We start from the raw sequence: 24,506 nt of genomic DNA on the forward strand, positions 1-24,506 counted from the left end.
GGCATTTCTCATCAACAACTATCCCTTCACTTCTAAGGCAAAAAAACCCAAACAAACAAAAAACAAACCCACAATGCAACAAACGTGGGAATCACTATCTAATACTTGGAAGGAAAGGGAGAGAAAGTGGAGGAAGCATGTTATGGGCTGGATTGTGTTCCCAAATTCACCTGGTAAAATTCTTACCTCAGAATGTGACTGTATTTGCACATAGAATCTTTATAGAGATAATTAAGTTAAAACGAGGCCCTAAAAGTGAGGCCTAGTTGAAGATGACCAGTTTCCTTATAAGAAGAGGAAATTTGGATTCAGACACTTAAAGAAGGAAAATGGCATGAAGACACAGAGAGAAGACAGCTATCTATAAGCCAAGGAGAGAGGCCTCAAAAGAAACCCGTCCTGCTGACACCTCCATCTTATAATATGGAACTGTGAGAAAGTAAATCTTTATGAGTCTGTTTTGGTTATGGTGGCCCTATCAGACTAACACAGAGGAGAGAGGGAACATGAGTATAATAAGAAATTGAAGAAAAGGGAAGAGGAGAAGAGAGTAATTACCCTCCTCCTGGGAGGGAGATAGAGACAAGAGGAGGTAAGCAAGTCTAGCTCAGAAACAAGAGAACACTCCATTGTAGGCTTAGCAGTCAGTGCTATGTCACAGAGCCCAGGGAAGAAATAGACTCAGGAAGGAAAAAGAGGAGGTCAGCTGTTTATGCTTTGGAATGCTACAGAGATAAGGATTGTATTTAACTGTGGATGATTTATAGCACAAAAATGGAAACAGCCTAAATATCTGACAATAAAGGAATTGTCTATAAACATATATTGGATTATAATACAGCATTAAAGTTATCTGCCCTTAAGGAGTTTATAAAGTCATAGAAAAAAATCACAAAACATGATATTTAAATTTTAAAAAAACAATATAAAACTGTATTACAGCTGACCATAATTATAGCAAATATATATGTATAACTGATTTTAAAACAAAACATTAATATAAGAGTATTTACAGTTCTTTCCCTTCCTTTCAGGCTGTCTATGGAAAATTCTGATTTCCCCCTTATCACTGCAGTCCTTGATCTTCAGGTTCATGATGGAGACTAGTGTTATGTATGCAGATCTCTTACCAAAAGGGGATGGGGGACCTACAAACAAATGTCATTATGTAGAGACACAAGATAGGGTACGGCAGAGGCAAGCCAACAACCTCTGGTGATAAGGCATGTAGAGCATGCAAAACATGCTAGGTGAGGGGAGAGAAGATTGGAGGGGGAAGGAGTCTGGGACAAATTTTTAAAAAAGTTTTTGGTTTTTTTTTGAGATAAGGTCTTGCTTATATAGACCAGGCTGGCCTTGAACTCATGGTGATCCTCATTCCTCAGTTTTCCTCCCAAGTGCTAGGATTACAGGCATGCATCACCATGCCCAGCTGAAAGGGAGTTTTAAGAAGTTTTGCTGGGGCTGGTGGAATGCTTGCCTAGCTTGTGAGGCCCTGGATTCTCAGTACTGAGAAAGGAGGGAGGGAGGGAGGGGGTGAGCAGAGGGGAACAGAGACACAGACAAGGAGAGAGACAGAGACAGAGACAAAGATACAGACAGAGAAACACTTGGGCAAAAGACTAAAAAAAGTAGGAAAAAACCAAGACAAATTTGGACAGGAGAGGGCTTTCAGGATGGCAAGACCTAAACAATTTGACAAATTAGACAGCAAAAATTCTGTAAGGGTATATTGTTTTTAAACATTTTTTATAATTTACATGTACTGGGAACAGAAGGAATTATATGATATAGTCATTAATTAGCTTTGAGGTATTTCTCATTTGATCCCAATTATAGTGATTGAGAACCAAGAAGTAGTCTCCTCAGCTAAAGCTTTATTTTAACTGGGTCAAGTCTGACTTTCCAACAATCAAAAGTAAGGACTGTGATAATAAGAAAAATAAATTTTAAAAGACTCTGACTTTTAAAGTGGAATGCTGATTCATGAATGGTAATGGAAATCTGTAAAACTGTGGTTAAATCGGACGCAGATTTGTTTATTAAATTCTGAGACTTCAGGAAGTAGAAGAAGACACACGATAAAGTTAGGAATGGTTCTTATTTAAAATATTAATGGGTTGAACTTATATCTACAGGCTGAATTTAAATACACTCAAAAGTTTTCATTAACTTTTGGATCATTGATTAAATAAACACTAAAGAAAATCAAGGTCAGGGGCGGAGGGGAGATAAGCCCCCATCTTCCTGGGAGGGCATCAGGATGACAGTGATGACAACCTATCCCATGATGTTCTCTGTGGGATTGAATATCAGAGAGGAGGAAACATGGCAATTTTCAAATCCTCAAATTCCCAGAGATGACTCAAGTGGGTAGTTGGTGAAGCTGCTGAAGTACTGGATGTGGGCTTTGACAGGTGAAAGCATACCTGTCATACAGGTTTCAGCTGGGAAGGACTGTCAGAGAGATACCTAAATATAATTTTCTCAGACTTTCTCAGTGAGAGTCTGGAGTACATATTTGGAAGAGGTTATGAGGGGGGAAAGTGATGAAGGCAGATTTCTGTGGTTAATTAATGCAGCATAAAATTGGAAGGAGATATTAACTTGTCAAAAGGGAGTAAATGATTTTTCAAGAACAGCCAGGTTGTGTGTATCAAGGCAAAGGAAGCAGGTGACTGGTGACAAGGTAAACCACTATCTGGATGGAGGTGATGTTCTGAGGCGTACCTCTCACAGTGTGTGTGAACACAGGGTCTCAAACCAGCAGGGGAGGTACTGGAGCAGAAAGCCATTTGGTAGTTACCATATAAGAAGTGTTTGAGGAATTCAAACAAGAGAAAGTAACAAGTTCAGGGACAAATGTAAAGCAATGTTGGAATGGGAAACAGGAAGGAGGAACAAATATAGATTGAGGGTCTACTAAGAAGCAAGTGGAAACTTCTGCAACAGATATACTGATGATTCTATTTGCTCAAGCTTTTTAATAGAGTGCTATGAACTTCTCTGGCAACTGTTTGTGAAATAATGAATTAACATACACAAGACTCTCACCTATGATAGGAGACTTCTATTTTCTACTGAATTAATTTCTACATAATTTGAATTTTTATAAATATATGTGACTTATATAATAAGACAAATCTAGAGAAAATTCTAACGTAACAGGGTTAGTGTTGATAAAAGAAAAAATTTCTGAGATGTCCTAAAATTAATGACAAAGGCCAGAGGATTGAGAGGGAAAGAGATAAGGCAAGTTAATCAGCTAACAGCTTGGGGTAAAACCAACAAAAGAGACTACTTATGTTGAGCTCTTGACTTAAATCCCATCACAGTGAACACCAAGATTATCACACTCTGTTTGCATATAAAGTTTTAGGACTGTCAACCCCAATTGATCCAGTAGCAACAATTATCCCTGTGGACTGCCCTCCTATCCCCAAGCTTTCTTGTTCAGTGTTATCCTAGGCCCCTTACCTGTTGCCAACGTATGTTAGAGTACTACTTTCCTACCCCAGTTTATTTTTACATGCTCTTTGCTCTGATCTGCCAGATATTTTCCAACTGCCATTCAGCCCCGCTGCTGGTAGTGGTGGGAATGTGGCTTGGGACCTGGTCTTTTGTTTTTCTGGTTAGCACCTGAAATGGCTCAGTAAACCGTTTTATTTCAGAAATTCTTTAGTCTCTAGAGTTTTTTTTTTTCAGTTTCCATGGCTATGCTGCCTATACTTCAAAATAACCTTTAAGAAAGGATGTGTTCATGCTAAACAACATGAAGCAATAATAAATAATAAATTATCTTGAAAATAACATGTAATAACATTATATTCCCTGTGCTTGCTTCGGCAGCACATATACTAATAACAATATATTCCCAAGCATATTACACATCACACTTTTTCCTAAAGTTAGGTTTAAAACATAGTTCCCCATCCCAAATTAGACTATGTAAAAGAAATATGGTTTCATAGTTGCCCTGACAACCACAAACAAATCTATGAAGGTGTATTAATTAAGATTTGAAGGCTGAGACAAATTGTTAGGGACAATGTGAGCAGACAGGGGTACTGAAAATCCCCATCCCATCCTATTTACCAGTATTGATTTGATTTCTACCTTAAAGGACACATGATTTAAATTCCTGAAATCTGCCTATGGGTTTTTCCCATAATCCTTAATTTAATCTAATTTAGTGGTTCTCAAATTTAGTGTGCAGAAAGATTAGCATCTTGAGTAGCACATACAAAACCACATATCCTACACTTTATAAGTGATTAAAGGGCTCTTCAGAGATAATTTCATTTATGCTTAATTTTCATCTTACTCGCTGATTTTACAACCACTTTGTTCCTCTGTAAAATATGAGATATGGCTCTACTTGAAAGAACTATCAGAAACATAATTGAGGATTCTCTGCCACCTGAAGGAAAGAACTAGAAAACTTACTGCAGTCCAAATACCTCTCAATCATCAAAAATAGTACATAAAAAAATGTTTGATTGCCATTTAACCTGACCAGAGGTGCTAGGAAAGCACATGTATTCATCCTTTATATTTTCTTGTAGAAGATGAAGTTGTGTTATTAAGCAGTTAAGACCTTTCAAAATAAAAATAAACTAGTATGATCATTGCAACTTTAACAGAGAAATTGTAGAATTTGAGATATAACTTCCAAGGCTTAGAGAACAGAACCCCAAAGTATGGTGGTTTGACATGCTAGCTGAAAAACAATCTTAGAATCTAAATCCCTTTAAATTTCCCTAGTTTCTCCCTCATACAAGGAGTCTCTCTCTCTCTCTCCCTCCCTCCCTCCCTCTCTCTCTCTCTGTCTGTCTCTCTCTCTGAAGTTCTCTTATCAGAGTAAGAAAAAAATCTTCCAAAAAGAAATGCCATCATTTTAAACTCCCTGCCTAGGAATCTCATCAAAGATCAATCACATGACAAGAGAGAAAACTAAGTCATCACCACGTGGCAGCTTTGCAAATCACTTCTTAAGGCAGCTCTGAGAGGTTACCCAGGAGACGTTAACTGCATGACAAGACAATCTTTGTTCACAGTGAAGTTCCAGCCTCATCTTTCTAGGGACCTGACACTACCTCCCCATTCCCCTCTCAGGAAGAAAGGGATGTAAGCGTTTGAACCTTCTTGAGTTGTAGATTATTACTCTCCTGTAATTTACCCATTAATAAATTTGTATCCCTTTCCTTCTGATTAATCTCTCTATTGTCGTCAGTTCATGCTTTCACTTTGTCTACATCACCCACGTAGGAGTCAAACAGATCTGCAGAGAATGAGCAGAGACTTTATAGCCCTTTGTGAGATGAGTGAGGAGGTAATGGCTAATGGAAGATGGTCTGTCATGGTCAGACGCATTGCCCACTCCAGAGTGCGGGAGGCAAGGTAGAAAAACAAGATGGAGTCAGGATCCAGAGACTCTAGGATATAGTAAAGTCGTCATTCCCAGGTTAACTGTACAAGTTGTTTGACAGCACAAGGGGCCTGTCAGGCCGAAGGAGAGGAGGGCAGGAGCTGAATGCCTGGCTTTATGGGCCCTGGTGTGGGGGCTGAGTCAGGGGCCTGCCTTTTCTCCAATATTCTCAAAGGCAACATACAGGCCCGTGGAGGGCTGGGAGGTCATCCCTGCATACATTAAACCTCACACAAGTTTGGGATCAGTTATTTGAACAAAATATCTCAGTTTCAAAATGGTTGTGAGGTGGCTAACACTTGCTAATTTACATTATTTTCTACCCTGAAAGTTTCTCTTTCTACCTCTGCTGGAGAGGGGTGGGCAATGTTTGAGCTGTGTTTAGTTCTTTGATTATTTCTATAATTGAAGGAAGAGATGGAACAGGGCAGGAAACCAAAAGTGACTAGGAATCATTTTGGCTTTTGTTTTACAAAAAGTTTAAGTGTTAGGGGAAGTAGATACGCAGGTATACACAAAATGTCCTGATAAACAAAGAAGTAAAGGATTTCCTTGGCCTGAGGATAGAAGAGAGAAATAAGGGCAGAGGGAGACCTCAAAATTTAAAAAAATATATAAAACAAAAAAGAAAATCTAATATAAATTTCAAGACTGATAGATACTATCACTACCTTTAAGTTAATATTTCAGGATGGCTGTATCAGAGTCACAGTTCTTGCCTACAACATGCCAGGCATGGTTGCAAAGCATGTTCACACCTGTTTTCTCATGTCTTCTTCACAATAGCACTGCAAGGCAGATGGTGTTATCACATTTTATAAATGAAACATCATGGCTCAAGGACACAGCTGGGAAGTAGAGGTCTGTTTTTCACCCTGCACTATAAACCTGTTATTGGTGGCATGTACTTAAACTCAGAGACAAAGGCAATATACTAGAGTTCTCAGGTTAAAAGGAAGACTTTGGCTCATTATCATGTTGAGCCTGTCTCATTGCTGCAACCAGAGTATATAAATAATACTGATACCCAGACAAAAAGCCCACTCATCATTAGAGCAAAAAGGAGGAAAATTCTGGTAAACATTGGAAGTTCCTAAGTCTGAAGAGAATGTGAAAGCAATCTGTCACAAGACTTACAGCATCCCGCTCAAACAACAAATCTCTCATTCCTGTACAGATTTCAGAGGCCTCTCTTCAAGGATGTCAGTTTTGAAAATGTTTTCCATATTCTGTGATATGCTTAGATTAAAACAAAACACCTATGTAGGTATTTTGACAAGCCTGCATAATCTCCATTCATCCAATTTACCTGGGCATTGCTACCAAGTCTGAACTACTCCTGTGCCTATTAGGCTAGATTACAGAGGTGGTGAACCTTTGGCACGCGTGTTATTGTATGTTTCTTTTAAAATGAAAGATGTTAATGTTTGAGTTGTTTTTTTTTTAAACTAAAACCTCAGTATTTGGGTTTAATTGCAGGATTGGCACTTTGCAATAAATAAGTGGGTTTTGGGTTTTAGTTTGGGTGCTCTTCTCTAAAAGGTTTGCCATCACTGGGCTAGAAAGACACAAGCACACACACACACACACACACACACACACACACACACACCCCAATCAATTAATTCCAAAATCCCCACTCAAGTTTAAGCCCAAAACAGACATGCTAGCATTTATTTTTAAAAGCTGTCTAATTTTTCAAGGTCCCTGACCCTGATTTAAATAGTTCTGCTCTGGGTTTTGGATATATGGTGTGCTCCAATTCACAGGACCAAGTTACCTGGTTAGGATCAGGATCAATTTCGTCCCAGTTGTGAGTGACATGGCCTTGGTCAATGGACTCAAAGGGCTTGTGAGAAGCTGAAGGTAGAATCCTATACAGCCAGCTAGAAGGAAACAAGAACACACAAGCCTTAGGATAATGCTAGATGACACACAGACTGGCTCAGAGGTGCCCTCAGGAAGACACTCGAGTCAGTAACCATATTTAGGCTTTAGTATGAAAGACAATGACACACCATCACTTCTTAACAGCCACTTGCCACCCACAGCTCTGGTCCCTTCTCTCCTTTCCACTACATCTTTCACTCTTCAGATTAGGCTTTGGCTCCTAGTTATTCCCATACACTCAAACAAGGAAGGATTGTCTTTCCCAACAGTTCTGAGGGAAGAGGAGGTACCTGAGGGAAATCCATAGGAAAAAAAATTAGCCTATTTACATCATAGGATATTAGTCATTGCTCTAAAAGATCAACACAATGAATATGATATAGATTGAAGGAATATGGGAGTTGTTTTTGTTATTTTTGGCAGTCCTGGAAATTGAAAGCAGAGCCACCACTGATCTACATCCCCAGCCCCCATAAATTTTTTTCTTATTTTGAGACAGGGTCTTGCTAAGTTGCCCAAATCCTCCTGCCTTGGCCTCTGAGTAGTTGGGACCAGAGGCATGTGCTGCCACACTTGGCTATCTTTGTTATTTCTGAAATACAAATCCATCTTCCCCGTCTTCCTCCTGGAGATTTTCCTTTAAAAACCATAAACATGATACATACTAATGGTAAAAATAATTGAAATAATTTTAAAAGTTGTGAGAGGTAAATGGCTCCTTCTCCAATTTCTACAAGGCTATTCCTTAAATGCATCAGAGCTTAACAGTTTTCATATGGACTCTCCCAGAATCTCCAATGTATGTATAATTTTACCAATAATGTCTGAGAGTGCCTGATCACCAAGTCTGGGATATTATGATTTTAGTCTTATAGGTGAGATATAGTATCTCATTTTATTTTGTATTCTTTTTATTATGAGTAAGGTTGGGAATTGATTCACTTATTTATTAGTCAAATAATTTTTGTATGAATTACTTGAACAAGTCCTATATTGTTTTCAGTTGGGTTGTTTTTGTCATTAAAGTTTCTGAAATTAACACTTCAATGACCCAAAATTATGAGTATGTATCTGCCTTTTATTATAGTATATTTATGGCTTGTTTTTTGTTTTCTTTCTTTTCTAAATCTTACTGTCTGAATATGTCAAGGGCTGAACTAAGCACCTCTCTGCCAAGACTAGATCTCAAGGTTTGGGAAGGGAGGAAGAGTCAGATGAAGGAATCCTGAAGGAGGAAATCCTTCCAGAAGTGGAGAGGAACAATGAAAGTCACTAAGAGGGACTAAGTTTTTCGTTACTCTGACAGGGTACAGAAGGAAGAAGAACCTGACTCCTGACAGTGGAAGACCAGGTCTATTTTAAGCCCAAGGACAATCTTCCCCAGGGGGTGGAGTGGGCCTAGCCCATCCTTGAGCTGTTTGGGAGATAAATGTGCTAGATTTGTTCTGTTTCCATCCTATTCCTCCAGCTCTTGATGATGCGACCCCAGATGATAGACTTGCTAAGCTCCTCCATCACCTAATAGTACATGGGGTTGAAAGCATGTATTCATGTTTTAGATATGATTCTGATAAAGTTACTAAACTTCCTGGATCCTATGTTCTTCATCTTTATCTCCTAGGACTGTGGTGAAAACTGAGAGTCTTCATACTTAAAGTACCTGGCACATAGTAGGTACTTACTTACTAGATGCTTGTTCAATTGTCTGACATCCCTTAATCATTTAGATTTTTGCCAGTCCAAATTCCACATTCTCTATCCTATCTCTCACCTTATCAGAACCCAAGAACCCAGGAGGTTAGCTAACTAATTAAATATAATTTAATCCCTGAGATAGATAGAATCTCTAATAGTTTTGTGGTTCCCTGCACTCTGTAACTAAGTGAGTAGTGACTGAGAAATTCTGGCCCATGTGTACACGGAGTTTGGATCTATCTTCCTATAGGGGATTTTGAACATTTTCACAAAATTCTTGTGGATACTATTTGAGGGTTCTAAACAGATGGGTGAGCCATGCCTAGTGTCCCTTATTTTTTAGCTGAGTTTATAAAACTCCCCAGGCAGCACTACATTGCCCTGGACAGAGATTTAATTCTGATTCAAGGAAGTTTGCCAGCTTCTTAATGAAATGCCAACAGCTCCTTTTCAGCCTCCTGGAACAGAGCTCAGCTCCTGCTGGCTGAAGATATTGCTGAATAATGGGGGCAGGCAGAATCCAGAGACCAGGTGGCCTGGCAATGCATGGGCCACAAAATCAAGAACACAGTCACAAAGGCCTGGTTGTCATACATTAGAACGGATAGGAATTGTCTATGCCCTAGCCTTACCCTATCTGTTTGGGCTTGGTGGTGGTGAGGGCTGGCTGATTAAATAACAGTAGAATTAACTCCTGATTTTTCACATGTATGAGAAACTCTATCTCTTCCCCTGTCCCTCCAAACACCTATCTATCAAGAAAGAAACAACACTGATACTGATATGGTAACACAGCTCCTGCCATATCTCCTGCTCAGCCCTCTGACTATCTCCTAGAGATATCTTGAATGGAGCAGAAACTCTGCTCTGGTGGCAGTAATGATTTTAATAATATCTATTATTAATTGAATATTGACCATTGCCAGGCAATATGCTAAGCCCTTTAATCCATACCACAACTATAAAATGTGTGTGATAACAGTCTCTATTTTACAAAAGAAGAACTAGAATTTCTGAGAGGTTAATAATTTGTCCAAGGTCACATGGCTGGAGCCAGGATTTAAACTCAGGGGGCACTTCAGTGTGAGCATGATTAACTAGTAAGAGAAAAAGTATATCATTTGTGTGGTCCTTTGTTGTGTTTTAGTATTCACTGCCATGTTTGCTTCTCAGAAGGACACTGCTGAGATCAACCTATTCTCTCCCTGTAAGCAGTGCAAGACCATCTGCAATCTTATTCAAATCTCCAATGTCAGCAGCATCCCTGTTCACAGATGCCTTCACAGACTGAAATTCCTGCAATTAGATACATTTTTTTTAAGTCACAAAACTTTTTGCCTCCTGAATCTACAAGACCTGTTACATCCAACCTGTCCCAGAAAAGTTAATCGAAGGAACAAGTTCACTGACCTGGCTTGTGGAGTTAGAGTAAGCACAAACGTGATGCACTGTGCTAACAAATGTGCTGATTTCCAGCAAGGGCAAATTCCAAAGAGTAAAAACCTTATTAATTCAAACCACAAAGGGCCATAGTACACATGACCTTTCAACTATCCAATCTTGGATTATCCAACATGTTCATGCAAAGAACATTATGCTCCTACTCAGCTGAGAAAGATATGTCTCTGAATCTTCTATAAATGTGAATGAATCATTATATACTGAAAAACCAAAGTTTAACTAGACAATCCTTAAAGGAAGGTCAGAGTATTACAGAATTAGAAGAAATATTTTCTTGTGAATACTTTTTAGAATTTGTAAGTGGAATTGGACTTGTGAGTTTTCCAGGCCCTATGTAGCTGTTATTTCACTTTGTCCTATCAGTCACTTGATTCTAGCTAGGAACAAGGCTTGGACTGTGGTTGTAGTCCAAAACACAGCCTGTCAGAAGGATCTCGGGCAGCCCTAAGATGCTGTGGTCCAAGTACAGGAGGAAATACAAAGTCCTGGTCATAGTTCCCACAGTATGAGGACAGAATTAATCATCCTTGTACCTTCTCTTATTGGTGCTCCGGGGACAAGTGAAAGCTGATCCTGAGAGCTGCTCAGCATACAGGTTATAAGGGCAGACCTGAGGATTATTCTAAGACAAAGGAGGAAATAAACAGCATCATTTCAAAAAGCATCACACGTTCCCACCAACCAATTCAGTGGGGGAGTCTTGCCCCAAATGGGCATGTGTTCATCCCCAATTCATAGATAACATTTCATGTGGCTTTCCCCTAGATTATAAGAGTAACAAACACATTTACTCTAGAAAATTTATAAAATATATATCACCTATTATCTCACCAACCAGAAATCATCCAATGTTAACATGTTAGTATGCTTTCTTCTATTTTTGTCCTCCAAAATGAGGATCTTTTATAATTTAAATCTAAACTATATCCCAAAAGTCTTGTATTCAGAGGTGGAACTTGGTCAGAGAAGGCTGGTTACTGGGTGTATAACCTGGAAGGGTGTATTCTTGTCTTCAGCTCCTCCCTTATCTCTCTGCTTCCTGTATGCCATGGGGTGAGCAAGCCTTAGAATATTTTAAGGAGAGTTTGATGGGTGATTCTGGTTAGAACTCAGAAGACAAGAATGCTGCTAGGAATGTGGATAGTAAAGGCCAGGCTTATGAAGTTTCAGATTAGAAGGAGGACTGTATTGGAAACTGGATCAGAGCCATGTGTGTTATATTCTGAAAAATGTTTGTCCACCTTTTGCCCATGTCCTGAGACTTTTTTGAGAGACTGAGATTAAAGGTAGTAGAAAAATTGGTCTGGTAGAGGAAATTTCAAGGCAACCACTGATCAGGTTGTAGCATGAGTACTAGTGGATTTTTTCAGCCAGTTCTACAATGAGAATCAGGATAAAACAGCAAAGTGGGATTATATCAAAAATGTGCAGTATGGTCAGAAAAGAAGCACTTGTAAATTGGGATCTGAGGAGAGCCAGGACCGCATGATTGCCAAAAAGTTAGTATTAAGAAGAAGCCAAGTTCTATGCATCAGGCAATAGGAAAGATGGCTTGAAGGCCTCTTATGAATCAGCAAGAACCCACTCATGACAGGCTCAAAGTTGAAAAAATGTAAACCCTTTCATTTAAGAAGAGAACTCCTAGACCCTTTGCTCAAGGGAATTTGAGATTCATTTCACCATACCCAGCCATCCAGGCACTCACAGGCCACTTCAGGCATGGTCTAAGAAGGCCTGGCTACTGCTTTAACTGGCAGCAGACCTAGGTGTCATCTACATGAGACTAGTTTTTCAGAGATGCAGAATGCAAGAGTTATGGTATCATGGAGGATTCCACCCAGATTTCAGGGGAAAGGCTGGGTGACCAGGCAAGGAGTCTCTGAGAGGGCAGTGCATGAAGCTTTGGGAATGAAACCAAAAGTGTAGTGGAAACTCCAGGAAATTAGAGATACTAGGAACATGGAATGTTTGCTGAGGAAAGCTGCAGGCAGTGAGCAGAGACAGCCCAAGAAAGAAGACATGTGGGTTAGAACCAGCAAGGCCATAGGGTGGGACTACTCAGGCCCTTCGGAGCACACATCTCACTACACTCTGCCACAGGTGCTAAGCATGAAACTTTAGGATTTAATGTTTGCCCTACTGGGTTTTGGTCTTGCTTGGTCCATTCCTTTTTATCCCCCTATTTCTCCCTCCCTTTGAAATGAGGATGTAGCATTATATGTTGGAAGTATTTAATTTTCTTTTTTATTTTCATAAAATAAAAATGTTCTCATAGCTAAGAATTTGCCTTCAGTCTCAGAGGAGACTTTGAACTTGGACTTTTCAGCAATGCTGAACCTGTTGAGACTTTGGTGACTCAGATGAACTAAATGAATTTTACACAGGGAATTGGATATATATTTTCTTAGGATCAGGGGCAGAATGTTATGGTTTAGATCTAAAATGTCCCCCATAATTCTCATGTTTGGAGGTAGGACCTAGTCAGAGGAGGTGAGTCTCTGGGGTATAACCTAAAAAGGTGTTGCCCCCGACTCTGCCCTTCTCTCTCTACTTCCTGGCTGTCATGGGGTGAGCAGTGCTCCTTTGCCATGCCTCTCTGCCATGCTGATTCTGCCTTGGAGCCAGAAGATCATAGACAACACTGTGACCCCAAAATAAATCCTCTCCTTCTTAAGATTGTGGGTGCTGAATATTTTCTCCTGGTGATGAGATAGTGACTAATACAAGATTCTGTGATACATGTAATCCCATAATAATCATACTTTCTTTTTTTTTTTTAAGAAAATACTATCATAAGCATTTTTTTCATGCCATGAAATATCTTCAAAAGTTTTGAAAACTTTTTTATCATAGCTTTGCTATACCAATACTTGTGCAAACATCTTTGTACATACATTTTTAAAGTAACTTATTTTATCATTGTCATATGCTATTCAATGGGAAGTCTCTGAGCCTTGAACTTTGAGGCTCCTCCTGAAAGTCCTACATTTAATTTTACTAATTTGGGTTGGATGATAGGTAACTACCAATCCAAATTTAACCTTCATATTGTCATTGCTTTGTATCCCAATTGTCCAAATTATTTGTGAAACTCATAGACAGGTCACCTGCCAACGTAGAAGAGCCTTATTTGGTAGAGGCATTTTGGCCTACAACCTAATCACTTGGGCTGACAATTCAATGCTAAGTATTTTATTCACTCATACCTGTCCTTCTGGCAGGGAACCTGGACAGCGAGGGTCCTCTGAAGCACATTCATTTCCAAATCCAGAAATGTACTGCATGTGACAAAGGCACAAATGTCAGCGTTAATGGGATTTAAAGAGAATTTCACAATAGGCAATATACAAAGGTAAGAATTTCTATATGGTCATCTGTTTGTGTATGATCTTGTAATAATATCTTTGGTGTGTCTTGGCATGTAAACCATTTAGGGAAGACAATATGCTTTGTATGAACTAAAAAGAAATTTTTTTTGAGTCAAGGTCTCACTATGTAGTTCAGCCTGGCCTTGAACTCACTATGTAGCCCAGGCTGGCCTCGAACTCATGGTAATTCTCCTGCCTCAGCTTCTCCAGTGCTGGAATCACAGGCATGCACAACCACACACAGCTATATGAATTTTAAAGATGTCTAGTCAATCAGAAGAAAAGAGCTGGATATTGCATAGATTCTCTACTCGGTGCATTTAGTTGATGTATAGGCTTGCTTTTAATGATCCTATTCATCACAAGAACAAGCTATTTAAATCTAGTCTTTGGGAGTTCCTGAGAGGGGAAATGGCTCAGGCATCATCTCAATTCTAGATTGGTAGGATCTTGCTGGGCCTAGATTGTACCTTCCCTGAATTTAGAGATCTATTCTCCCTCCATATGCTGAAGGAAAACAACTGGGAAGTTGTGTGTATCAAATTGACAGCAAAATCCTTGCCAGAGTGCTCTCTCTAAACTAGCCTTGCTGCCAGCAGAGCCCTGCATTATCTGGCTCATTCATGGAATACACACACACACATACACACACACACATGTATGTATTTGTATCTGTATGAATACATATAAACGAGGTTGAAAGATAGGAGTAGGAGATTTGCCAGCCCAGAAACTTTTCAAAATGGCAAGGGAGACTACTATGATTGCCATCTCTTAACTTTACACCCAGAGGGAAAAAGTTAAGAAGTTTCTCAACAAGGTAAATTATGGGGATCCTGAAATTTATTTTTTTTCCCATGAAAGACTGCTTTATTGGTAACAGTTACTACAAGTCAATAGATATTGATCCTCAAAGAAAAGCTCAGTTATTTATCAGATTACTGGTCCATAGAGAGCTGAGTAAAAGTGAACCAAAGTGATTTCTGGGATGATTGAAGTTAAACTTGCTTCTTAAACTGTCAGTGACTTCCTGTTGCCAATAGGAAAAAGAAGTTCAAATGGGAAAGTCGAGTGGAACTTTTGGCTACGTTCTTATGATTTGAGGATATATTTATATATAAAAAAGAACTTGTCTTAAATCTTCAAGAGGATTGTCATGAAAAAGATAAAAAATAAAAAATAAACTTGCTTCTTGAGAAATGAGCCAAGAGTCAGCAAGCATATGGTATGCGCTCTTGTACCAACTGTAAGAACCATAGTGGTTCTGTATAGGAGAGCACCAACTATCCCACCCTTGAGATGCACTGGAATTCCACTCTCCTCCTGAAACAGCTTTTGTTTCTCTGAAACTTTATTTTCAAAATGCCTGTGACACATTGTGCTTATGGACCACTGGGTACTCTGACAAAGAGCCAGTAAATTTTTGGCAACATCTTGCCTCAGTTACTGCCCACCAACTACAACCTGAGATTTACTTTTGCAATGCTTAATAGACCTATGAGTTTTGTCACATGGCTGTCACTGTGACAGTAGTTTTTTCGCTCTTTCATATGTTTCAGGAAGGCTGGGACTATTGTAGTCTTGCTCGTCTTTATGGTACCTTGGGCCATAGACAGTATTTAGCAGTTTTCTGTTGATGGACCTAGTTTCTCATTTAGAGCTAGTTTCTACTACAAGTGTATATACATATGTGGTGATAAGGGAGCTTAGAACTCCTTTGCCATACCTTAAGCACCAACTGATTTTAGCCCAAAATAAGTAAGGAAAATTAAGTCTTACTGGGTGAGTGAAATGCCACCATCTGAGCACATTTCTTTAAGAATTATAAGAAGGATGAATGTGGGTGGAGGGTAGGCCCTCTAGAGTTCTTGGCAGTGTGGGGAAAGATGAACTAGATGTAGCATGCTTGGATGTATGAGCAATGATCAAGCCAACAGTATCTATATTTGGAAGAACTATCAAATGGGAAAAGTTATGACCTAGAAAGCAAAGAAGTGAAATCATTCTTCTGCTTTCAGATACAATTTTTGGGGGTGTGCTGAGTATTGAATCTGAGGCCTCATGCATGCTAAGCATGTGTTCTACCACTGAGCTATACCCTCAGCCCCTACAATTATTTGCATATTTAAAAATTCATCATGACATAAAAAAACCTAACAAGATATATTATAATCAGATTTGTTCACAGCAGCAGCATGCAATTGGGAATGATATCTTTGGGGAAATGGTAGAGCCCATCAAGTATCTTGATTCTCCACCCAATGTAACATTCTTCTCTCAAAATAAACCTCATGCTCACCATGCTCATCAACAGGATCGAATTTGAGCTGCTGAGAATCAGTAATGACTCCAAATTATTTTCAATTCTCTGAAATGTAATTTTAGAGCAGCCTGTGGCTCAAGTCACTAACACAGTGTTTTCATTTTGTCTGACCGCCTCATTGTTTCCCTCTGCATGGAGGAAGGAAGAGTTGAGAGGTGCCCAGAACAGCTGAGCTTTCTAGCAGGCAGGGGTGATTTTATTCATTAACCTTCCCCTTTGCAACTGCTGGTCTCAGAGCAGAGGTTACAAGTGTATTCAGAACAAAAAAAAAGAGTTAGTGTATGTGATTCTGAAGCATCGACACAGGCTGTGCTTTAAAAAATAGAAGAGAAAGCAGAAAGAACAGCGGGTGGCTTGGAAGGGCGCCATCCAAGCTCTGAGAGAGGTGTGAGTTCTGAGTCATTTTCTGCATTTTAGCTGCAGTGCATTGGCTAAAGAGGAGGGAGAAGCTGCTGAGTCATTATTGACTCAGTTGGTTTTCCTAATCTTCTGGGAGCAAAATTACAGATGAGTTTATCAGAGCTTTAAAATGCCATGTCCCTCTCTGCTGAAGGGATGTGAATTGAGGAAGCTGTATTCTGCAGCTGCTTTCTTAGCTTTGAGCTCAAGGACACTGTCTGAACTCCTTTATCAGCTGTGAAAATTCAAGCATTCAACTCCAGCTGGTTCAGTGATTGTGTAAAAATATACCTTATACAAAAATGAAATAAAAACCTGACATTAAGCATGAGTGTTTGTGTACTTTCTTTGGTTCAGATTTCGGAGTAATTTGATCCAACATAAAAAATATGATTTTATTTCTAGGAGAATTATATCCATACTTCCTAAATAAAAGAGTAAACTACTGAGTTCTTTGGCAGCTCAGTAGTATACAGTGCACCTTTTAATTTTCACCTGGCTCCCAGGATATGATTTACTTGTCAGTAGTTCTATGAGATGCTTTTTCTGAAGGAGAAGTTTGGGTAACACCTGATGGGGCTAGCAGATGGTGTCCCCTACTTTTACTGAGCATGAAGGAAATAAAGAAGTCAGGGTAGAGATAGAACTACTGCTTCTCTTTTTTCCTGTTCAGAGTCCAGTATCTCTTCTTAACCTTGACAGGAACGTAGACTATAGATTGTTAGAGAAACTTGCAGTTTGTCACTGTAGGCCAGTGATGACTAACCTTTTAAAGCTTTCAGTGATAACAAACAGCCCACTGTGGCACACGTGCCATAGGTTTACCCCCACTGCTATAGGCTAAAGGCCTTGGAAGATATCTATATCTCAAACGCTGAAACCTGAGACTTTTACCTTACATAGCAGAAGAAATTTTTGCAGATGTGATTAAGGATCTTGGGATGAGGAAATTCCTGATTATTTGGGTGCACCCTAAATGTAATCACCAGTGTCCTGTTAAGACAGAGGTACAGGGAGACATGAATGCAAAGAAGGAAAAGGTGTGATGAGAGAGAGAGATGTGAGTGATGCTTTTTGAAGATAGGGGAAGATCAACAAGCCAAAGAATCCAAAAAATATAGGGATCCTCTAGAAGCTGGAGAAGTAGGGAAACAGACTTTGCCAGGATGTCAAGAAAGAACCAGCTACACTGATTCACTGATTTTAGCCCAGTGATACTAATTTCAGAGTTCCAATCTTCAGAACTGTAAGAGGAAATAATTTGAATTGTTTTAAGCCAGTGAATTGCTGGTAATTTCTATTTTACAGTAACAGCAAACAAATTATGTAGGCCAGGGGTCCCATCTCTAGCTAACCATTAGAATAATTTCAGAAACTTATTAAATATGGACCCAAATTAGTGAATCAAGTATCTGGTGGTGCGGCTCAATGTCCACAAGTAAAACTGGCTCTTCATTTTAGAAATAAAGAAACAAAGGCTTGGAGATGTGAAGCAACTTACTCAAGAATGTAGGGTAGTCCATTTCAAATTCATTATTTTGTCTTTTTGAGTTTTTTCCTCTCAATTGTGCTTTTATGTAAATATGACTTCATTTGAAGAAATAAAAGATTAGAAACATTCTAAAAAGTTACATAATGTTTATCCATTAGAATGAGTATGATGCAATTTGGCTTTCTGTATTTAGATTCCTAACCTCTGAAGCTAACCTTTCCTTCTAGAGATTAGACAGCAAGCTGGGAACACCTTTGAAATGGAGAACAAAGACCAGCATGCAATTCATGTTGGTGTGCTGGTGCCCTGCATACTAAGTTGCTTAAAACTACAGCAGGATGTGACTTTAGATATAATTTATTTATAAATGGTAAGGATGTTTCCAACCCCTGCTGGAAACTTCCTTACAGGATTTTCATCAGAGAACAAAGTTTCTAGCCAACCATGGTGGCTCATACTTGTAATCCCAGTACTCTGGGAGGCTGAAGCTGGAGGATGGTAAATTTGAGCCCAGCCTGGGCAATTTAGTGACTTATCAAGATCTTGTCTTAAAATAAAAAAAAAAGTTAGAATGAGCTGGGGATGTAACTTGGTCCAAAAGGCCTGGGTTCAACAGCCAGTAACACACCAAAACACAAACCCAAAAATCTGTCTATGTATTGTCCCTCCTCCAAGACTTCAACTACTACCACTGACATGATGATCCCATATCCATTCCCCTAGCCCTGCCCACTCCCCTGAAATCCAGATCTATACATCACATCACCTCCTGGGCATCTCTACTTGGCTGTTCCTCTAGCAACTCCAATGTGGTGGAAACACTGGGATCGAAGAATATGCAGGGCTGTCTGTGTATGTTGTGTCCTTCCACATGCTGTCCCTCCTGGTCCTGTCCTCTACTTTGCTAATGACTACTCCTCTGTCAAGTCTCAGCTTCAAAACAGCCTCCTTCAGGATGTTTCTCTTGAACCTACCTATCCTGGACTCAGTTCCAGTCTGATATTAATCTGTGGCACCATACACTAGCACGTAATATCTGCTGAATGAAAGAATAAGAGTTAACTCCAGCATGGTGTCTGTGGGCACGGTCAATCAGGCATAAAGAAACAAGCATGTTTACTCTGTATCCCAGTTAATTAGGGAGATTTTCGAAGGATCAGCTGAAGGGCATTAGGCAGTACTCAAACCCTGCATTGGGAATGGTAGAAGAGCATTCTGCATTCGGCAGGTGGGGGAACAGGGTGCCTGATCTACTTGGCTTAAACCAAGGTTTGGGCAATTTTATTCAGTTCTATTTGTACATGTTGAACACTTGGTATGGTTTTAGACACTAGGAACACACACGCCTTTTCTTATCCTTAAGGCACCAGTCTAGTAGGAGCCACAGAGGCTCTTTTTGGGGCTGGGTTTTGGATTAAGATAAACCCAAGTTCTAATACAGTCTCCATTACCTACTAGCTGAGACTTTGGGTAGGTCATTTAGTTCCTCTGAGCTTTGCTTTTCTTACTGGTTGAATAAAAACAAGAACATCTACATTTCAGATTTATTCTGAGGATTACAATTTGAGTTAACTCATAGTTAAGATACCTAGCACCTGACCTATTCATATTTTTCAATTGCACATAAATAAAAAGAAGAAAATATTTTCCAGAGGAGGTGCTAGGTCTTTTACTGGCCAAGGCAGATCCTGAGCCTCAAAACAACTGAATAGATTATGCACATCTAATTGGTTGACTGGAAGCAGTCCAGGAAGCTGAAGCTACAGGAAGGTGTCGGAAAATAGGGAGCAGCAAATGGACATAATGAAAAGTGTGTCTATGGTGGAGGAGTGTCCTTAGAACACCTAAGGTTCTCCAAGTCAATATTTGAAATGAACAAAGGCAAGAGATGGCTGATATCTCTTTCCTCTATCATCTCTCCCTTATCACTCCAGCCATGCCCAGACACCATGCTGGAGTCTTTGAATGTAGAGGTTTGAACTGTAACCCCTCCACCTCCCCAAACTCGGATACCAGGAGTTCACAGAAGGTTCTATAAATTCTGTCTGAAGAAGCCTCAAAAAACTTGTCAGATGGATTCTTTCCTTTTGTTTTCCTCCCTTCCATGCTCCTGTGTGCACTCACTGGTTTATGTGAACCAAGCAGGGCCTTGCACATTCGTGTTCTACCAATGAGACACACCCCCTAGTTCTATAGAGGTGGTTTCTTACCTTTAGCTCAGCCATTTTCCTTCTCTTGCAATTGTAATGACTTTAGGAAATCCAGGCCCAGAGAGACAAAGTTGCAGCTGAAGTGATTTTTCTTCTTCAAAATCTGGACTTTCTTGTTCCCATAATCTTGTGTGACTCCCTGGTCAACAGATGACTCAGAGTAACAAGTAGGATTGCCTAACTGACATACAGGGACAAAGTCTAGCAAATATATAGCTTACACAACTTTTTTTTTTTTTTTTTTAACTAAATGTGGCTGTTTATGAAAGAGTTTGCAGAGGCCGGGTTGCTTCTTCACCTGAGATAAATATTAGCCAATTATTTGTTCCACTTGAAAGGAGCAGGCTTGTTACAAAAGGTAGAGGTTTAAAGTTATCGAAGAGAGGAAATTGTGGGAGTTAGTGCCTGTGGGATGTGGCAGGGGCTTCTCCACTCTGTCCTGCTGGAAAGGAACAGAGACGAGTGCTCACACCTCCTGCAGAGTGGTGAGGACAAATGTGTTCTGATCCAGGCATTCCACAGAGCTGCTTGAAGACAGGGACAGGGACCACACAGCTCTGCAAGTGCCTCCCTGGGAGGAGCTAAGACTCTCCAGTAAACTGTTCAACATCTGAAGCACTTCACTTAAAGCAAACTGGGATGTTTACTGCCGGTTTTCTTAATTTCTTAACAAATATATCGTGTTCTTATAAATTCTTTAAGCATTGTGTTTCCTAACACCTTATTACTATAAAAACAGATCAAGGAGTTACTCTCTTGCCATCCGCTCCAGGACCCTCTTCTCCTTCATCTTGGTGACTCCTTCCAGTCTCTGGAATGTAGCAACTTTGTGGCTAGTAGTATTCAGGAAGGAACCAAATATATACGGAGTGCTTGCTTGTGCCAGATTTTTTTCAGACATTACCTCATTTAATTTCACAAAAATAATTTTGTAAAGTAGGCTTTATTATTATAAATGCAAATTCAACAAACCTGGAGGAAGAGTCAATCAGTAAAATAGGTAGGGTATGTTTTCAAGACAAAATGAAGCTCCAGTGTTTAAACATTGACAAAAGGAAGTTTTAAATCAAACTTTGAGACCAGGAGGTCCCTGAAAATAAAGGGTTTATTGATCTGTATAGATGTTAACCAAAATGGGACAAATTCCCAAAGCCACCAGCAGCATGGCCAGACAGCAGTTCGGAAAATGTCCCCAGACACAGGGCTGGGATGTTTTAGAATAAAATTTTGAGAAGAAGAAAAAATGATTTACACTGAAACTGCACTCGTTATAGATAAGAAGGGCAAGACAATATGAAATGGGCAAAGTTCAAAAGTAGGATATTAGTCCATAAAAAGCTTCTGCAAATTCTTGGTTGGTTGTTCCAAAATCAGAACACAACGTGGTCTTGATGATTAGTCTGCAGCATATCAAAATGTAGAACAGGTTTTTTTCCTTTTTTGTTAATTTAACCTTGAAGATATGAGTCAAAATGACCTGCTCTATCTTTTGCCTCCATTTTCTGGCTTAAAACTTAATTTAGGACATCCCAGACACCACCATACCCACTTTGGATAGGGTCTTAATCTGTGTAGCTCAGTGATCCTCCTGCCTCAGCCTCCTGAGTGCTGGGATAACAGGATGTACCACAACTCTTGGCTTCAGAATTGTTCTCTTATCAGACTTATAAAGGAGGCAATTTGACTGCCAGATGACTGCAGACATGAGTGATCCCAAAAGAGACCAGCAGAAGAACCACCAGCTAAGCCCAACCTAAATGCTGATCTATGGAACTGTGAGTTATCTACAATGGTTTATTTCACATTCATTTTTGGGTGGTTTGTTAAATGATTTGATCATATAGTCAAAAAACATGTTTGCAGATTTAAAATGGCTTCAGGCTGCCAATCTGATACCTATTCCTTTAGGCAAGTGGCTCAAAACAACCTCCAGAGGTTCTGAGACTGCAATATATCACAGTAGCCACAGAATGATTTGCCTGTGTATGAAGTATTCACACAGAGGTCCAGACCAAAGGGGCCATGTTGACAGACACAAGTGAATTGGGGCAAGCTGTGAAGATCAATGCCCACAGACCAGGCAGCTGGTAGGACATCTCAGCATGTGTTAGCACACACAGATGACATTGCGGTGTCAGACAAACTTTTCTGGAATTTATATGAAAGCCTGAGAGGAAGAGTGGTGGTGACCCCTGCTTTATTAGGGCTAAGTTTTCACTATTTAGGTAGTATGGGGACTCAAAATAGTAAATTTAAGGAAGGTATCTCTTGTGTAGCTGAATTTATAAGTATATCTTGGGTCTTGAATGTCTGTTGATCTTGTAAGTTAGTCTTTGACAATTAAAAAAAAAGATGGGAAACAATAAAAAAGAAAAGCTTTACTGCTCTACTTTTACATAAACTTTGTGCTCTTTCCATTGAATTAGTTTTGATGCCAAATTTCAGAGATGTTTCAGTCCTTTCCTAAGGTGTAAGACTTTGAAGGAGTAAGCAAGGCAGTGGTAACAGATGCTAAAAATATTTAAAATTGAACTAACCTCTCATCAGAATTTAGGAATTTCTTGTAGGTGGGTTAACTTTATTTCTAATCTTTTTCTATTCTTGTAATCATGGGTCAAATATGGGCCAGGCACTGTGTTATATATACAGGGGATATGAGAAAACACAGAACTTAAGTACAGGGAGTTCTGTTTCTATATCTAACGCCTTTCCATTTTAACTAGTCACACATTCATTAATAATTTTTAAGGCCCACTAGAACAGTGCATGGGAAGTGCTGCAATAGTGAAGAGCCCAGGGGATTATGGGTGAGACTGGCAGAGGGGGACCTGGCCCAGACTAACAGGGCCAGGAAGGGCTGCACAGAGGTGATGATGTTTGAGCCGCATCACACAGAATGTCAGATGGCTGGAATGTGCACTGTGTGAGGGAACGGTGTATACAGGTAGGAAAGTGGAAGTGCAGTGCATCCAGTGAACTATTTAAGAGAGTGTGACTGAAATGAGCAATGTGGAGGGATCAAGGCAGGGAAGGCTTCCAGGAAGGGGAGAGTTTTGGTAGACATTGGAAGCCAGGGAAATAGAGGGGACCTATTAGAGATGTCCAGATAACCTTTGGGACAGGGTGACTGGCATTCAAAAAGGCACTCAGCAGGAGGTGTATAGGGGTAACCCAAAAGCATGCTAGATCAGAGTCACAGTATCAAAATGGTGAGCAGCAGGATGTAAGATCTGGCTGCAACATCTGTCATCTCATTGATTGCTAGGGTTGATTCGGCTGATCTGTCTAAGAGGGTGTCCCCTTTCTCCCTCACCACTCAAAGAGGAAGACACCCCCCATAGAGAAGAACCTTATACGAGTAGCTGCACTCCCCTGATACAACCTCCAAACAAGCTCTCAAAACTGTGAGCAACAAAAACAAAATTGTTTAAATCCAGGCAGTGGAGGATGGCTTTGGTGAACTCACATGGGGAACAAGAGAGGCAGAGAAACTGAAAAGTGCAAAGTAGGTTTACTCTCTGTGAAAGCTCTGGAAAAGTCTGAACTCAGATAAATTCATGGGGTGGGAGATAAGACCAAAAGCAAATCTAGTTAGTGACATATCCTCCAGCTTGCTGAGGGCCATGGTGTATACCTGTAGTCCCTGCTACTCTGGAGGCTGAAGCAAGAGGATTGCTTGAGCCCAGAAGTTCCAGGCCAGCAACACAGTGAGATCTTGACTCAAAAACAAAACAAAACAAAAGCAAAAACAAAACCACCATCTGCTGGCTCCAATCTCAAATCTCCAGCCTCCTCCCACTGCATTTCCAGAATGCTATCAGCAAGTTTTAGTCTCTAGAAATGAGACTGGAGCATTCTTTCCTAGGACAGTGGTATATATTTAGATAAATTATTATTACATATAAAATGTAAAACTTTTTGAAAATGCTTTAATGAAGTGAATGTTTCTTCTCTTTATTCATATCCATGAATGAATAATTTCTTTCCCTTCTTTCTTTTTTTCAGTACTGATGACTTGTCTTAGTTACTTTTCTCATTGCTGAAACAAAATACTCAACACCCATAATTTAAAGGAGGAAAGGTTTATTTTGGCTCAGTTTATAAGGTTTTAGTCCATAGTTGTTTGGCACCAAGGCAGGTTGGCATGGCAGAAGACAAACAGTTCATGGTAGAGTAGGCAGGAGGCCGCAAGCAGCAGGCAGCAAGGCAGTGACCCTGCCTCTTTTTTTTTAATCACATC

At 39.8% G+C, this 24,506-nt stretch overlaps 1 protein-coding gene and 1 pseudogene across 3 annotated transcripts in view; both read right to left on the minus strand.

Annotated features, from left to right (window-relative positions):
• The window catches only part of Hgd (homogentisate 1,2-dioxygenase), a 73,367-nt gene extending 49,461 nt beyond the window's left edge, over positions 1-23,906 (minus strand). For 2 of the 3 annotated variants that reach the window (XM_087209217.1, XM_087209221.1), the window contains exons 1-4: positions 20,267-20,461; positions 13,681-13,752; positions 11,008-11,096; positions 7,209-7,314 (exon numbers count right to left, since the gene is read on the minus strand). In XM_087209217.1, the coding sequence (XP_087065343.1) occupies positions 7,209-7,314; positions 11,008-11,096; positions 13,681-13,752; positions 20,267-20,281 (282 nt within the window). In that variant the 5' untranslated portion in view covers positions 20,282-20,461. Of the gene's footprint in view, positions 1-7,208; positions 7,315-11,007; positions 11,097-13,680; positions 13,753-20,266 lie in introns of all 3 variants that reach the window. The other variant, XM_004835640.4, reaches the window with a different exon arrangement.
• Positions 13,759-15,282, minus strand: LOC106009567 (cytochrome c oxidase subunit 7A2, mitochondrial pseudogene; annotated as a pseudogene).
• Positions 23,907-24,506: the final 600 nt, after the last annotated feature.

This window comes from Heterocephalus glaber, unplaced genomic scaffold (genome assembly GCF_053883595.1).
Source record: "Heterocephalus glaber isolate CG9 unplaced genomic scaffold, H.glaber_assembly_v1.0 deba00000122, whole genome shotgun sequence".
Classification (NCBI taxonomy): Eukaryota; Metazoa; Chordata; class Mammalia; order Rodentia; family Bathyergidae; genus Heterocephalus; species Heterocephalus glaber.